Raw genomic sequence first — 17,173 nt, 5'->3', positions numbered from 1 at the left:
AAGCTCCAAGCTCGTCACATGACTGAAGGGGGGTGCGTCATCTAGCTAGACTACTACTAAACATAAATGTATGATAACACGGAGATCTGGCAGGGGGCGACACTATACCACATGTGGCCTGATCCCGGTGACCAGAACCGGTAACGCACTCCCTCACCAGAGCAGGATTGGCCACCCTGGTGTAGTACTTGGCCACAACCTCCTATATGAACACAACAACCAAACCCCGGCCCTTAGTCCCCAGCAGCTGCGAATCAACTGACCACGGCGGCAGTCAGACCTGCGACGCAGCAGAGGGTGCTAAGAATCCCTGGCTCCGGACAGGCCGCCATTGGAATATGAACCTGGTAACGTTTAACGCTAGAACGTTATCTAGTGAGGCGAGTTTAGCAGTACTGTTGGAGGAATTAGAGGACAGTAAATGGGATATAATAGAGCTCAGTGAAGTTAGGAGGCCAAAAGAAGCATATACAGTGCTAAAAAGCGGGCACGTCCTGTGCTACCGGGGCTTAGCGGAGAGACGAGAACTAGGAGTCAGATTCCTGATTAATAAGAATGTACAGTAAACTCTCAATTGTGCGAACGTCGGTTTATCGAATATTTCAGAATGACAAACTTTTTAAAAATCCCCGGCAGTTTTCTTATAGATCCTATGCAAAAATATTTCACTTAAACGGATTTCGGAACAGTCAATATTTCAGTTTAACAAACTCGCTCAGAGGACCAAGGCTTGCACTACACTGCAGGCGCAACCGATGCTCGCCCTCATCAAACCGCCACTCCAGCGGCAATGTAACGTCGTTGGCACTATAGCGCCCCTCGTGCAAAGCGGCGGCGCGAAAAACGAACAACAATGAGAAATGGCTTCCGAGATCGCTTGCACAAAACGAACAAACATGCAATCTTCTTTCTTGCATATCTTCTTTCTTGCAGCATTTGATGCAGTGAGGAATAAAGTGTTCTCAAAACAGTCATTTTGCGCTTGCCATGGCGATTGCTTTTGAAGCGCCGTGTATGCAACAACTTCGCCTCGAAGGTGGTTAGGCCTAGCAGCACCCTTGGCACTGATCCGCAGTGGTGGGTCACTTGTGTAATCAACATGCAAACTCTCCGCTGACAAGGAATTGTGCAGCACGCTGTTGTGGTAAGCTTGCGGCTAGTGTAATTGTTCTCAAACAGAAAAATTGCCTCACCATCCCGGCATTGTGAAAGTGGATGTCGAGCGAAGCTGTTTCAAACCCACCGCTACAACTGCTTGCCTATGCAATGCATAATTTATGGTTTGGATGCTTGTTTTGAGCTTGTTCCTAACTGAAACGAATGCTATTCTGCATGTTGTATGGGTGATTTCAATTAATGTATACACTGTTTGCTTCACTGTGCTGAGCGCTTGTGGCCTCTGCCTTATGGGAGTATGAGCCATTGCATTTTAACACGATGGCATTAAGCACCCCGTGTCACAGAAAATCCTGCGTCGGCAGAGTTGACAGTGAGCTTAAATTGCCGTATATATTGTTACGGAAGGATAAAATAAGAGGAAGGAAGAAGAAGATCGTGTGAGGCTGACTGCTGCATGTTGTTGCTGGTCAGCCATTTTTAACTGCACTGACTCTGCTTGTGTATATATTGTATATATTGTATATACAGTCTTTCTATACCAACATCCCCGTAACAATATTTAGGTATACGTACATTCTACACCTTACTATATGACATGCGGTATATGCTGGTTATGTGGCCACATCAGTCTATCACTAAAGTTGCACAGACATTCTTACATTCTTGACAAAAGGATTCCTCAGAATTTGGAAATGACAGCTCACAAATGCCATGAAACAAGACACTGACAGTACATGTCTTTTATGTTAAATCCTACCTGACTTAAATATTAAAAGTGCGAAAAAATAACAGAAACCTGAAAATGATGCAACTTTTTGGCATCGCTGTGGGAGGGGGGTGGCACTACCTCCCCGATCAGCCCCTACAAGAGGCCCCATTTCTACCAGAAAGTTTGCCTTCGTGCATAGTGTTCTCTACCAGCGTTTCATGGTAAACATTATGCTTACATTAGCTGCAGTAGCTGGGAAGCGTGAGAAGCAGTCAGGGATCTTTGAATGCTATGCATTCTGCTCTTAAAGGCGAAGCCTAAGTGTCCTCAAAGTTTTTTTGTTTGCTTGTGGGGGTACAAGCCATTGCTGATGATGATAGAAGCTTGTTTTGAGCTTTTTCTTTATTGAAACCTACACTGCTCTGTACGTAGTATGCATGATTCTAATGAATGTATGCACTGTTTGCTTAACTTTGCTGAGTGCTTGTAACCTCTGCATTACGAGTGGGATGAGACATTGCTGATGATGGTAATTACGGCTCATGGACTGACACGAAAAATGCTGACCACCAAGAAGTTAACAGCTTCGCTCTAAAAGTTTCCCGAATTCCACAGGCAGTAAAAAATAGTTGCATGCAATCCGCTGCTGCACACGCTTTGCTATAGCAAGGTGGGTACTTATGCCATCTAGACCAAATTCACCCAAAAAATTGCTTCACTTTAACCGATAGTTGTTATAGCTGTGTTTGTTAAAAGTGGAGTATCTGCGAACCAAACTATGGGAGCGGAATAGTTGGTTATATCCAAGAGTATTTTAATGCAGATCTCTTGTAGTGGGCATGAGCTGTAATGTATGATTCATTATATTTGTGTTTGTTATATCAAAGCATTTAAAACATGAGCACAGACAGGCCACTGTGCCGTGTTGTTTCTTGATGATGCTCTGTGATGACTGTCACTGCATTGGATTCCAGTTTCTGTTTTGCTGTTTGGCGCTGATGTATTATTATACGTGCATCTACAATCTGTACGCCCACCTGACATGGTCTCGGAAAGAGACTGGCAGTATTGAAAATAACAGTAATTAACACATGCTTCAAAGAAAAATTTGGAGGCATACTTTTTATTAGCAATCATGTGCATTGAACAAGATCTGCATATACATTGGAGAAATGGAATTGACGCAGGTCGTCTGTGTTTGCTTTACTATGTGCACTGTGGTTACCAGTGTTTGCACTACAGGTGTGCAGCTGATGCGAGGCATAGACGGTGACAAGGACCAAAGCTTCTTCTTGGCTCAGGTGAAGCAGGAGGCACTGCAGCGAAGCCTCTTCCCCCTGGGTGACCTCGAGAAAGCTACAGTCAAGCAGGTCGCAACAAGCATAGGGCTGCACAGGATTGCGACCAAAAAAGAGGTCAGTACTGCCCTGCTATACCACCAGGGCACTTTTAAAGGGGTGCCAAAAGAAATTTTTTTTTTTGAACATGAGCAACACATGTGAAATTTGATTCAACTCAATATAATTCAAGCTTTATTGCAAAACCCAGGAGCTTGAGGGCTATAGTCAAAACGCCACTGCACAGGCTTGACTAGGACGTGTCAATACAATTGTCATGGGCAGGAAATACAGCAGCAGCAAGATTATTTCTAGAACAAGCAAAACAAAAAGGAACAAATAGCACATAAATGAGCAGAACATGTATCTCCAAGACCTGTCCTAATTTTGAGTACAAAGAAGCATGACCATAATACACTGTCTAAAATTAAAGGCAAGTGAGGAATGCACCATATCATAATAAACAGGAAGAAAAATTCATTTTAAGAAATATATTCTGTAATTAATAATATATAAAAAAAATAAATATTAATGGATATACCGTCAGAAGCCCGCAATAATGAAACCCCGAGGCTAGGAAATATCTTTGTCTCCCCAATGAATGCCCATAATATTCAATGCAATCCATATCTCTCGACAGCAAAATGTCCCTACACTGCAATCTCGCATCAACAAAATTTGCTGGAACCCATCTAATGCTAAGAGTACAAAAAATATTCAAATGAATTTTGTCTCTACCTACCGTATTTATTTGAATCTAGGCCGATAGCTTTTTCAAATAATTGTATACCAAACTCTAGGGTCTGCTTAGATTTGAGGATCTTAAAAAATGTGCCCAGTTTGTAATTAAGAATGATAAATGTGGTGCATAGCTAGTGCCATCTACAAAAGTCAGTATCTCAGCCGCTATTAGCCGCGCCATTAGCCAACTGAAGTACACCAGCAACGTCGCTATTTTGACCTGTGTCATATCGACGTGCGCACCAAACAGTCGATGCCACTATGGTGCCGCTTTCAAACAAAAAGTTATGCTAGCCACAGAGGCATCGTGAAATGTTCAAGCCGGGCGGCACTTTGGCAAGGATGAGAAAAACGTCCATTGTTGAAGGGAACGGGGGACGCCTGTTGCGTGTGCCGCAACGAGCAGGTGACAGCGATAAGGAAAATAAGCGCAAGATAACAGAGAAGAGCTGTTCACTGCGATCGCGCCACACTGTGTGCGCTTTCATGGGCATGCCGACTTGCGCATGTCCGCAAGCGTGCGTGTGGTCTGGCTAGCGGCGATGATAACATAGAGTGCGCTCAGCATGTTCATATTAACTAATGCTGTTTTCATTTTGTGCACGCTGTCTTCACTTTTTTGTTCGGCCTACATTCGAGGTAAGTTTTTTATTTTTTCTGGTTTCGGATATTCGGGTGCCGACTTAGAATCAGGGCCTGCCTAGATTCGAGTGAATACGGTATATAGCATAAAATACTGTCGCAGCATGTTTGCGAGGCCACTGCCATTTTTGTTTACAAAATCAGCAAAACTTGTTAGTGATTGCTAGTGCCAGAAGCACGTCCCGGCCACCATTGTGTTATTTGAAGCGCCATTTCAAACAGTGCAGTGGGCACGGCTGCATCGCCGTCGACCTATGCTGACATGTGATGGTGGCTTTTTGCGTACCACGTGTGTTGCATATCCTGCAGGAGAAGACGGTCCAGCAAAATTAAGCAAATCCACATTCCACCCAAGTGGGCCACCACGCCTCTGTGATAGAGATCCGAGAATGTGCGTCTCCTGCTTCAAGAACGTTGGTTTCATTACCACCCAACAGCAGATTTACACAAAAATTGTCAATTCAATCATCAATTTAATCATCAATTAGTTTACGCGAAAACCTATGAATGTAGGTTTGCCCGATGGGGCTGTATTCTCAGTCAATCACTCCCCCGGATAAGATCACTCTCGCAAGAATTCAGTTACCTTGGCATAGCACTCGTCAATATATACAGACGACGCCATGCTCTAGCGGAGTGCTCCTGATCGTAGAGGCCACGCTGTTAAAAAGCATGTGATAGTGCTGTCGTCACTGCTGTCGCCCGTAGGCACCAACATGTCTGGTGCCAAGTTATGCGAAACCTTGCGAAAGCTGTGACATCTGCAAAAATGATCAATCAAGATTACGGCCGCATAGGGCAAATCTGTATTTAGAAATCCGCGTTTTGTGCGAAGTTGCGTGCATTCTCGCCAGAGTGATCACATCTGCAAAAGTTATCATTGATGCACGGGGCGAACTTTGTGATGTCAGAAGTGCGGACATTCGGGGAGAGCCTTGAGCAAGGCTCACCAAAGTAGTCGAACAGAATTTTGACAGTAAAGTTTCGTTTTGCAGCGGTCTCATTTCCTGTATTTGCAGTCTCATTTTCGAACACCGAAATTACCGCAAATGCAAATTTTTTTGCTTTGCTCGCTGATTTTATTGTTGGGAGGGTTAACTGTGCTATAGAACCCTGCTAATACGCACCCGATTTAAGCATACTAGCAACAAATCCCTTCCACAGTGTCTATAGAGCCTAATGTATTGGTGGACTGCTTAAGCCGTTGTGGCTTATACTAGCAACAAATCCCTTCCACAGTGTCTATAGAGCCTAATGTATTGGTGGACTGCTTAAGCCGTTGTGGCTTATCATTTGCCTACCGGTGAGTGCTTACCACCATCACTTTTATTGCGATAGCAAATATATAGTCACATTGTATATATGGCAAGAACTATTAAATTTAATTTAAAGATATCACAGAGATCCAGTCCGACACCTGCACTGAGAACGCGTCTTCGTCGTTGTCGACACCCAGCTCACTTCATTGTTCTCAGCTTCTGCAGAAGCGGCAAACCCACAAAACAGCCAACTGCTATGCATGTTGCAACATGGACACTCCAGGTGCATTTCTGCCGTCGGCGTCGCCGTGCGGTTCCGTATAAAGTGAAGAGCGATAAAATTGTTACCATGCACCGTATGTTGTATGTGTGAGGGTGAGTCGGTGATTGTGGCTGAATCTCGGGCAAGGGAGGGAAGGGGGGGGGGGGGATTGCGCGGATCCCCTGTTGCGAGCCTCCGGGGGTGTGTTCTGCTATGAGCAGTGCAGGTGGCCGTGCACACCTGCCTGGGCCACTGTATCTTGAAATCTATCTGCAATGAAAACAAAGTCTGCTGCATGCTGTGTTTCCGTGGCTTAGTTCACGTTGATGTGAAACGCAGCACGAAGGCCAATTCACTCGCTGCTGCTGCTGTGCTTGCTCACTTCAGCACTTTGACAGTGAGTTTCCACAGTAATTGAGTGAGTTGTGTTCATGTTTGCTTGTGTGTGCGTGTCATCATGTTTGTTAGTTTAGTTAGCATGCCTATGTTTACAAGTTTATACGGCCGATGAAACTGCTATCCTTACTTTGTATAGCTGTCCACTAATTTGCTATCACAATCAATCCTTCACCTTTCGGGCAAAACTGCGACTTTTTTGTCATGTACATGCTGCACTGCCTTGACTTGTGGGGCTGACGCTACGCTGTGCCACAAAGGATCTTGTGCCTTTTCGGAAGTGGAGAAACCAGTTTACCAATGATTCTGACTTCTGTGTAGCAATGCCTATATGGAAAGCATCGGTAATGCATGGAGGCAAGGTGGCAGTCTCGGCAAGCAACATGACCTGTGATGGACACACCAGCACAGTCCACACTGGTTCCAACGGATCCGCATACAACATAAGCCCTTGTTATAACGATGCTGCTTTATTCAAATTATTGCATTACAGTCACCGACTGTTTATTCAGACCTCACGAGGACTGCGGAAATGCCCGAATAAACAGGTGTCCGAAAAAGCAGATTAAGAAAAAAAAAAAAGAAATCCTTTATTTCCATGCATTTATTCGGGCTCGGCAGTAGGCTTGACGAACTTGTGAATAGAGTAGAACTTGTTGCTGGGCGAGTTGGTTGGGATCTGAAGAATACATTGTTGCGCCAAAAAAGGAAAATAAAGACTTGAGAAGGAAGAGTACGAAAATACAGATTGAGCGCTGAACTTCAACTGATTTTATTTTTACAGCGGGGCAGGGAGAATGAACAAATGCGCATGCGTACATAAGTGTTGCCTAGAGCGAATCCAGTGACGAACTGGATTGTGAATGCACCGTTGCACGCTGTTCCGTTTACGCGCAATCAGATAAGCCTGAATCTCGGAGAGGGTCGTACGGTCACTATAGGCGGCTGAAAGCACAGTCACTGCTTGTGCACGCTCCGCATGTGACGGCAGTGTAGCACATGGTGCATCATCTTCCGACTCGGAGTCATCGTCTGGCGGTGCAGCAGAAACCTGACGAATGATCTCGCCGTCGTCGAGTTCTGTGCATGTCAGTACAGCAGTATCAGCACCTGTGAAACTGTCAAATGAAACGGTGTCTGGAATCGCAAAGCAACCACTGCGCAGCTCTCAGCAGAACATTTTCGGCATCAGTAGGGAGCACATCGGAAGGCGACAAATCCTAGGCCTCCCGGCACCCGCTTGCCAGCATTCCCCAGCTCAGTCTGCACAGGCACTTTCGGCGCCATTAGACACTCGACGCAATGTTTCCATATGCTGCGTTGCATCATCGCAACCTCGACACAAGACACAAAGCAAACATCACCACGCCGTCACGCCAACATCAGTCGCACAAACGAAAAACATGGCCTACTCGCAGCGTCGTGCACGAAGAAAGAAACAAATCAGCTGCTGATTGTCTTGACATGGCTTACTAAGCTGAGACCGGAACTGCTGTAGCTATGAACCAGGCAGGAACGATGATGATGAGCGGGGATTTGCAGTAACGCCACTTTGTGGGGCAGCAAGGAGGCTCCGTTCAAAACAAAAATGGCGTTCAGCAAGTCTAACCATGCACCGGTCAGAATCGGTGCATGGTGCTCTCAATCAAGTTGGCTCAAGGAGTGTCTGAAAAATCAGACGAGAGGTTGCAAGGTGTCCGAACTTTCGGCATTTGTTATACATTATGGTCTAAGGAGAGAATGGTGGTGCCGCGAAACAGACCAAATAATCGAGCATTTCCGAATTTTTGGAGTCCGAAAAATAAGTCGGCGACTGTATTTGAAAATTCTCCTTGTCCCTACCCACACTCATGCATTTTAAGCAGGTTTACTCGAAGCATACCGATAAGCTGCTCTGCTTAAAGCTAAGTGTCAACGAGGGGTGCGTGAACACTTACAGAGGAGATCTCCACCTTTCGTACTGAGCCAAACGTTCTATGCTGAGCAAGCGAGCAACCCTATCCATCGCCAGTTACACCATCGCGCACCGCCTACGCACCCTTTTCCTCCATGGTGCGCTCATGTGTGACCAGTGATGAGTTGGTGCGCTCTCACGGTGGCATTTAGTACCTTTCACGCCTGCCGTATTTACATGATTTTACTGTGCCACCGATGCTGCCCAAATATCCTAAAAACTAACTTGGGGCTGATTCTACCGCGTGCATCAAGTAACGAAACCTGAATCGATGCGTACTATATTGAGATATTATGGAATGTGCGAAGCCACACATACACACACACAGCATAATCTTAGAAGCTAGTGGCTATCAGAGTCTTGACGACACCTCCTTTTCTGTGTCTACTGACCACAGAAAGTCATATCATATAGACAGTCAGAATGCATTAGATATGGCACACTTCGGGGCTCGTGCAACCATCGTCTTTGGGAGGGCATTCCATGCACCATAAGCCCACCTTGCGATGTCTCCGAGCATCGCTTTCTTCAAACGACCAGTTCGATGGTAGTGTGGTTAGCTATATTGCATCGAGTATTTTTTTTAGTAAGAATCTGTTTCCTATTTGATTTTGAATAGAATTAGTTATGATTGTAACATGCATGCAAATTTGAGTGCACTTTTTATCAAACAAAAGTGGGCATTAGAATTGTGCAAGTATGGTAAGTCGCTTGAATAGATTACAGGTAACAACATTCCTCCAGTCCTGGCCCCTCCTTATCTCTGCACGTGCTTTCCCACACAGTTCGTCCTCTCAGTTCTTTGATCGGGGCAATCGCGCTGCACAGTATGCTGATCATCGTAGTTGCCGGATCCATGATGACAGTGAGGGATTGCACGCTGTGATCAAGTGCAACTGTCGTGGTGCCAACGCAAGAACAAAACAAACAAACAAAAGTTGTGGCTGGCAGTGCATGGGCACAACCACATGAATCTGCTCTGCAATTACTTGAATCTAATGTGCACTTTCTTTCCAGTAAAACGGTTCCAAAATTTGTGTGCAGGTTAGAATCAAGTACGACCTTAAAGCTGCTCTACCATATCGCCATCGGCATTTCAAAATGGCCGCTTCGTACGTGCTTCAAGTCTAGCTGCTGTAGCGTCCGCCACGTGCTGTAGAAAGTGTGCTTAGGTTAGTGTGCCGTCTGTCATCCTGTTTTCTGCATGTTCTCTGTCAGTACGGAAGTGCCGCCTGCGAAGACATGCCGAGTTAGTTCATCACGATGCTGCATTTAAAAGGAAAGTGATCATGTGTGCAGAGATGGACAGAAATCAGGCCGCGTCACGGGCGTTTGGAGCTCCCGAAACTTGCGTGTGGGACTGACGCAAACAGGAGAGGCGTTCTACTCCAAAGGCTGCTGCATGGGCATCGCTGCGCGGCCCCTATCTTGAGAGCAGTCTGCGACAGGGACAGAGTCTATGCTTCTAGGCCCACTGAGAGCTGATAGCTTCGTGTGCATTGTGTTCTCATGGCTTAGTTTGCGTTTAAGCGAGAGGCAGCATGAAAGTCTATTTGCTCACTCTTGCTATCGCTCTTTCTCACTCGAATGTTTTCAAGTGAGTTTCCATGGTCGAGTGAGACGTTTTCGTGATTGCTTGTGCACCCGTGACACCATACTTGTTAATTTACCATATTTATTCGAATCTAGGCCGATAGTTTGTTTTCAAATAATCATATTGCAAACTCTAGGGTCGGCTTAGATTCGAGGATTTTAGAAAATGCGCAAGTTTTTCATTGAAATTGCTAAATATGATGCATAGCTAGCGCCATCTAGAAAAGTCGGTATCGCAGCCGCTACTAGCCGTGCTAGTAGCCAACTGTACACAGCGAGGTTGCCATTTTGACCTGTGTCGTGTAGGCCGTATCGGTGTGCGGTGTAGTGTTATCGCGATGGCACCAAGCAGGAGATGCCACTACAGTGCTGCTTTCAAGCGAAAAGTTGTGATAGCTGCAGAGGCATCGTCGAACCTTCAAGCCGGGCGGGACTTCAGCGTCGATGAGAAAAACTTCCGTCGTTGGAGGGGACAATTACAGCAGCTTCTTGCATGCGCCGCAATGAGGATGGCATTTAGCAGACCAAATAAAGGCCGTCACCACGAAGTGGAGACAGTTTTGGCCGACTTTGTTCGGACGCAGAGAGCAGCTGTCCTTCCAGTGACAACAGAAGTGCTCCAAGTAAAAGCTAGGGAACTTTCAAGGGAGCGAGGCCTGTCCACGAAGACCACATGTTAATGGCAATGGGCCGCTTCAAACGTGCATCGCTGTCGCAGCTGGCGGGCTGGGTAGCTGCAGCGTGGGATAACATTCCAGGTACTTTGATCGTGCGCGCCTTTAAAAACTGCAGCATATCTAATGCGCTTGACGGTACCGAAGATAGTGCACTGTTTGAAGGTGACAGTGACAATGAACACAGCAAAGAGTCTAGTAGCGACGACGACGTTGAATGAGCTCTGCACGTTCAGATTCAGTAAATGCCGTTTGCATTTTGTGAACGCTGTCCTTGCTTTTTTTGTTGGCTTCAGACTTTAGGGGGTCGGCTTAGAATGGGGGTAGGCCTAGATTTGAGTAAATACGGTAGTTAGTAAGCGAATGTTTAGAAGGTTATACAGCCGGTAAAACTACCGTATTTACTCGAATCTAGGCCGACACCAATTCTAAGCCGACCCCCCCAAAGTTCGAAGCCAGAAAAAAAAAAACTTACCTCGAATGTAGGCCGAATAAAAAAAACTCCGCTTCATTGGCAGAAGACCCAGCATTTTTATTGTGTAAGTGCACACTCTGCAGGCACGTACGTATGTATTAAGTTTATTCGTCGTTGTCATCATCATCGTCCGCAACATCGCTGTCCTCTTTGTTGCTGAGTTCATCCCAGAGGGCATCATCCTCGCTTCCGTCCATCGCGTTTGAAATACAACACTTTTTGAAAGCTCTAATGATTGTTTCATCTGGAATTTCATTGCACTCCGCGGTGATCCAGTTCGCCAGCTGGCCAAGTGAAGCACGCTTGATGCGCCCGGTTGGGGTGAGCTGATGTTCTTCCGACGTAAGCCAGTCAGTATAGTGTTTGCGAAGCTTATCTTTAAAGGGCTTATTAATGGCGACGTCAAGTGGTTGGAGTTGGCTAGTCATGCCACCAGGGATTATGCTGATGTCTGTCCCTGCACGAGAAAGCGTGGTCTTCATGCTGTCAGTCAGATGGCCGCGGTAGGAATCGAGGACTAGAAGTGACTGCTTGCACAACGCGGCCCTTTGGCAGTGTTCCCAAACCGTTTTCACCCAGCCCTCAATCAAGCCACTGGACATCCAACCTCTGTCATGAACGTGCACAACAACATTTCTGGGGAACTTTTCGCCCGCTGGTAGAGTTTTGCACTTGAATATTATGGGGGAGTTTTCGTCCATCGGCGGTGCAGCACAACATTACTGTCGTTTGCTGCTTTTTGTAACCCACCATCCTAAGTTTGATTTCCTTCGCGTCCTTTTTGTTCATGGTGCGAGCCATTGGCATGTCCAAGAACACCGGGGTCTGGTCGGTGTTTGCAATTTGCACCATTTAGTAGCCCTTTTCCCGCTGTTTGTCCATCACATAGCACTGAAACTTGACAAGCTTCTCCTCGAAGTCAGCGAGCAGCTTCTGACACACGGAGGTTTGTCGTCTCAGGCTGAACCTGAACAGTTTCATAAAGCGCGTTGCCCAGCCCCTGCTTGCTTTAAAATTGGCTTGTGCGACACCCTTCACGTTGGCAACTTCCCTGGCTTTCGCCTGGATAATCTCTGTCGTCACGGGCATTCCTGCTTCCCTTTGTTCCGTGATGAAATCGGCGACTTCTTCCACTTAATGGTGTCGGCCTGTTTTTGGTCCAGTGAACGCCAAGTGGGTTGCTGCACAGCTGAACAGTTCGGTCCGTTTTTTGCGCCACCATCGCACATTCTTTTCGTGCACGCCAAATTCGCACTGCGCTTGCAGGTTCGAAGTTTTCTCCGTGTGCAAAACGACCTTTCGCTTAAAGACCACACTGTAGTGGCACTGCTTGGTTGGTGCCATCGCTTCTCAAGCACAGGTGGCACAGGCGTTTCGCGAGCACGGGGTTAAGGCGCGACACTTCCAAAATTCAACCAACACGACTGCACTGAACGATCGCAGTTTCAGAAAACTGCCAACTCCGTGCCCGCGCCTGTGCCACACGGGAGGAAGAGAGAAAGGGGTGTCAAAGTGTATGGCAATCGCCGGCACCGTAATAATGTGACGCAATCCACCCTTGCCGACTAAATTCCCTATATAAGAGAAGTACCGCCATCTACTCTCTCCTCTGTTCTCTCCTCTCCTAAAACGCTTGCTTTTTTCTTTGCTTTTTGCTGGCAAAAGCAATTCGACGGTGGCGCCCCTCGAAAGCCCCCTTTAAAGCTTTCAGGCCGGGCGTGCGCCGCCACCGCCACCGGCTGTGCAGAGGGACTTTCGACATGGATCTGAGGCAGAAACAAACAGAATATAAAGACGTGAAAGCATGCGCTATCATCGTCCAATCGCAGATACAGGAGAGAAAGAAGTGGCGTTGTTCAAAGGATGGCGGTATTTTTCTGAGGGTACAGGGACTTAATTGCCATCGTCAAAGCTCGCCGGCTCGACGACCCTCACTGCATGAACGTGGGACCGCGAGATTTCAGAACAATGGACAGTACGAAGCAGATGACGCGATTCGCCTGTGTAGCCGTGGGGACCACTCATTCGCAGCTGAGGCTGAGCAACCACGTCACCGTGCAGCTACTGTAGAATGTCGCGAAAATGAGCCCCTGGCGCGCATGCAGAACCGCCTGCACCACCCGGCAGCCTAAGATCGGTGTGTGGCGACGAGCGACCACGTAGACCGGTAAAGTCTCGGGCTCTCGCAGGAGAGAAAAACCGACACTCAATCTCTTAGCGTAGCATTCTTTTTAATGCCCCTTCGGAACGCTAGCCGACGCCGGAGCTTGCCAGCCGCTCATGCCTCGTGTGGACGTGAGCGTCTACATAATTCTCATGTGACGCCGATGCTGCTGCCGCTACAGAGGGCTCCCTCCCTAGAGAGGAGGAAAGTTCGACGAACGATGGAAAGTCCACGTGACGCGGCGTGTCTTGGTGTTAGTCTTGGGTGTCACGTGCGTAGGCGGCAGCAAAGGATGCAGCAGGGTTGCGTCGCATATTGGTGGAGCCGATGGCACGGGTGCTTCAATGTAGGCGGGTTTGAGACGTTCCAGGGCAATTGTCTGACCGGCCGTTGACATTCACGACAAAAGTCGTCGGACGACGCTCGAGAACACAATATGGCCCGGAGTAGTGTGGCTGCATAGGCTTTCGCACGGCAGTTACACCCGAAAACGTGGGTAGCAGAGGTGAGTGCGGGAGAAACGTATGGAGACCTTGCTTCTTGCGATCGTGTAGGCACGGGACATATCTGGCTAAAGAAAGCTTGCAGTTTGGCAACGTAGTCGGCAAGTGAGGACATAGGGGTTTTGGTGGCGGCGACAAAGAAATCGCACGGAAGGCGTAGGTGAGTGCCGTAGACTAGCTCAGCACAGGAGCAACCTAGGTCGCTCTTGAGTGCAGCTCTGATGCCAAGTAAGACTAGAGGCAAATGTAGAACCCACTTCTCCGGGGATTCATGCGCCATAAGGGAGGCCTTGAGATGCCCTTTAGGATGTTCAACTAGTCCATTGGACTGCGGGTGGTAGGTAAGCAGTAATGCAAGAACGTGTCGTTCCAAGTAGTTTGATTAGCTCGTTGAAGAGTGCGGAGTCAAACTGTCGGCCGCGATTGGTGATTATTGTGGATGGGCAGCCAAACCTTGCGATCCATGTAGACACGAAAGCTGCTGCAACAGTGGGTGCTGAGATGTCAGGTATAGGTGTAGCTTCTGGCCACCGTGTATAGCGGTCGATGCATGTCAGTGTGTAGCAGTAACCTTTCGAAGGTGGGAGAGGGCCGATGAGGTCCAGGTGCACAGTGAAAGAAAAGACTTGGGAGGCGGAATGGGGTGACGCTGGATCTTAGAGCGTTGACACGACAAACAGCAGCGAACTCAATCACGAACTTGCGCATTTAGCTGAGGCCAAACGAAACGACTGGAAAGAAGCTTCTGTGCCGTGCGTATGGCAGGATGTGACAGGTTGTGCACGGTTTTGAATAGACGTCTGTGAAGGGATACTGGAATGTATGGTCTAGGTGTGTCAGTAGAAGTGTCGCAGACAACAGACGTACCATCTGGGGTCACAATCACATCCTCCAATTTCAGGGACGTTGACGATTTCTGGAGTGTACGAAGTTTGGTGTCGTCGTGCTGTTGACTGGTGAGTAAGTTGACCTCGATGATGGAAGGTTCTGACGTCAACGTGGAAATGGCATTGATGCAACTCAGAACGTTGGCTGGAACGTTGTCAGTGCCCTTGATGTGGCAGAACGTTGTTGTAAACTCGGAGATGTAGGAAAGGTATCGAGTCTCGCGGGGCGAGTGACAGGACGCCGAACAATTCATTGTGTGCACAAGGGGCTTGTGATTAGTCAGGACAGTGAATGCACGGCCTTCTAGGAAATGGCAAAGTCTCTAATAGCCAGGTAAACGGCGAGCAATTCATGGCCGAACACGCTGTAGTGGGACTGTGCAGGCTTCAGTTTCTTGAAGAAAATGGCGAGCGGTTGTCACACTTTGTCGATGAATTGCTGCAGAATGGCACCGATGGCGGTGTTGGAAGCGTCGGACATGATTGCAGTGAGCGCATCTGGCTTTGGGTGTTTAAGCAGCGTGGCATCGGCGAGGGCAGACATGACTTGTGAAAGCGTCGTTTGCCTCTTCAGTCCACTGAAGCACTTGTTTGCGTTTGTTTACCAGCAGAGCCTCTAGTGGAGCCATAAGTCGTGCGCAGTCGGGAATGAACTGGCGGTAGAAATTGACGAATCTGAGAAATTGGCGAAGCTTGGTGAGTGGTTGGCCGGGGAAGGTTTTCAATGACGCGAATCTTAGACGGCAGTGGTCGAATGCCGTTAGTGTTGATGATATGATCAGGGAACTCGAGTTCGGGTTGACCGAATTCGCTCTTGGCGGCATTGATGACATTCCTTTACTGGCAAGGCGTGAAAACAACCGCAAGTGATGAAGATGTTCTTCTGCAGAAGAGCTTGCGACGAGAAGGTCGTCAATGTATGCAAAAATGAAAGGGAAGCCTCGGGTGACGGAACTGATGAAACGCTGAAAGGATTGGCCCAGGTTCCGTAAACCGAAAGGCATGCAGAGAAATTTAAGAAGACCGAAGGGTGTGGTGATGGCGGTCTTGGGAATGTCTTCTTCAGTGACCGGTAGTTGATGATAGGCACGAACGAGATCGATCTTACAAAAAAATATTCGCACCGTGCAACGCTACCGTGAAGTCCTGAATGTTCGGTAGAGGGTAGCAATCAGGAACAGTAACATTGTTTAGTGCCTGGTAATCGCCGCATGGGCGCCAGTCTCCCATCTTAGGCACCATGGGAAGTGGTGATGCCCAGTTACTGGAGGAAGGGCAGATGATACCAAGTTGCAGCATGTGTTCGAACTCCGCGCGAGCGATCTTGAGTTTCTCCGTGGACAAACGCAGGGGTCGGAAATAGACTGGTGGGCTGGAGGTGACCATGTGATGGCACACGTCATGTTGCACTGGTTGCGTCCAGTCCGGCAGGCGTGGCAATATGGGAAACTCGCATAGGAGTGCGGCAAAAGGTTCATCCAACATGGCAGAAATAGGCACAATCGGCAATGTGCCTGGTGATGGGACGCCAGGAATGGATAGCTGGGTCATGGAGTCGAAGAGACGGCATTGTGGATGTCGACAAGGAGTCCGTAGTTGTGCAAGAAGTCTGCTCCAATGACTGCACGACGGATGTCGGCAACCAGGAAAATCCAGCGGAATGCTTGTCGAAGGCCGAGGTTTAGCGTGACGAAGCATGACGAGAAAACTGGAATCCTGGTGCCCTTGACGGCTTGTAAAAACGACACAGGTGTCACTTTTCGGTCGGAGTGGTGGGCGTGGAGAATGCTGACTTCAGCTCCTGTGTCGACTAAGAACCGTCGTCCCGTAACTCTGTCCGTCACCTATAAAAGGCGACTTGTGTGTTGGGCCGGACCACTCGTCACCGTTAGAGGTTGGCTGGCCTGTTTCCCTGCCAAGTGCAGGGACGTCAGACATTGTAGTTGATGTTTCGTTGCGGGTGCCTGTGCGCCTTGATGGCTGCATGGGTGATGAGATAACATGCGGCAATCTTCCACTCCACAGATGATGTGTTCCAGGCGTTCACACAAGGAGTCGAACGGAGATTGTGCTGCGGAAGAGCAGGGAAGGGTTTGCAGGGCGGTTGTTTTGTCACGCGAAGACGATGCCATGGCTGTTGTGGTTGGGGTGGCTACTTCCATGACTTGGTTGGCCAACGCGGCAAGTCCGGTAAGGTCCATGGTAGAGGCTGTTGCCAGGACCATCTGCACGTTAGCCGGGAGTTGTAGCAAAAACAATTCACGCGACAAGGTGTCGTCGATGGATCTCGCGTTGTTTCCGAGCAGCTGGCTCATTCGGCGAAAAAGTTTACTAGGGCATCGGTCGTCGAGTTCTTCAGCGGACAGAAGCTGCTGGATGCGAGAACGCTGTGAAGCTGCTGTGTGCTGTAGCAGGGCTGCCTTGAGGTCGTCATAGGCGGCGGTAGACAATAGGGAGT

The 17,173-nt window shown here is 48.1% G+C and overlaps 1 protein-coding gene across 2 annotated transcripts in view; it reads left to right on the top strand.

The window, feature by feature from the left end:
• Positions 1 to 17,173, top strand: part of LOC142592547 (mitochondrial tRNA-specific 2-thiouridylase 1) — a 170,946-nt gene that overhangs the window by 27,703 nt on the left and 126,070 nt on the right. For both annotated transcript variants that reach the window (XM_075704055.1, XM_075704054.1), the window contains exon 4: positions 3,071 to 3,243. In XM_075704055.1, the coding sequence (XP_075560170.1) occupies positions 3,071 to 3,243 (173 nt within the window). The remainder of the gene's footprint in view (positions 1 to 3,070; positions 3,244 to 17,173) is intronic.

This window comes from Dermacentor variabilis, chromosome 9, assembly GCF_050947875.1.
Source record: "Dermacentor variabilis isolate Ectoservices chromosome 9, ASM5094787v1, whole genome shotgun sequence".
NCBI classification, from domain to species: Eukaryota; Metazoa; Arthropoda; class Arachnida; order Ixodida; family Ixodidae; genus Dermacentor; species Dermacentor variabilis.
The sequence above is the reverse complement of the archived record's forward strand: the minus strand, read 5'-3'. Positions and strand labels throughout refer to the sequence as shown.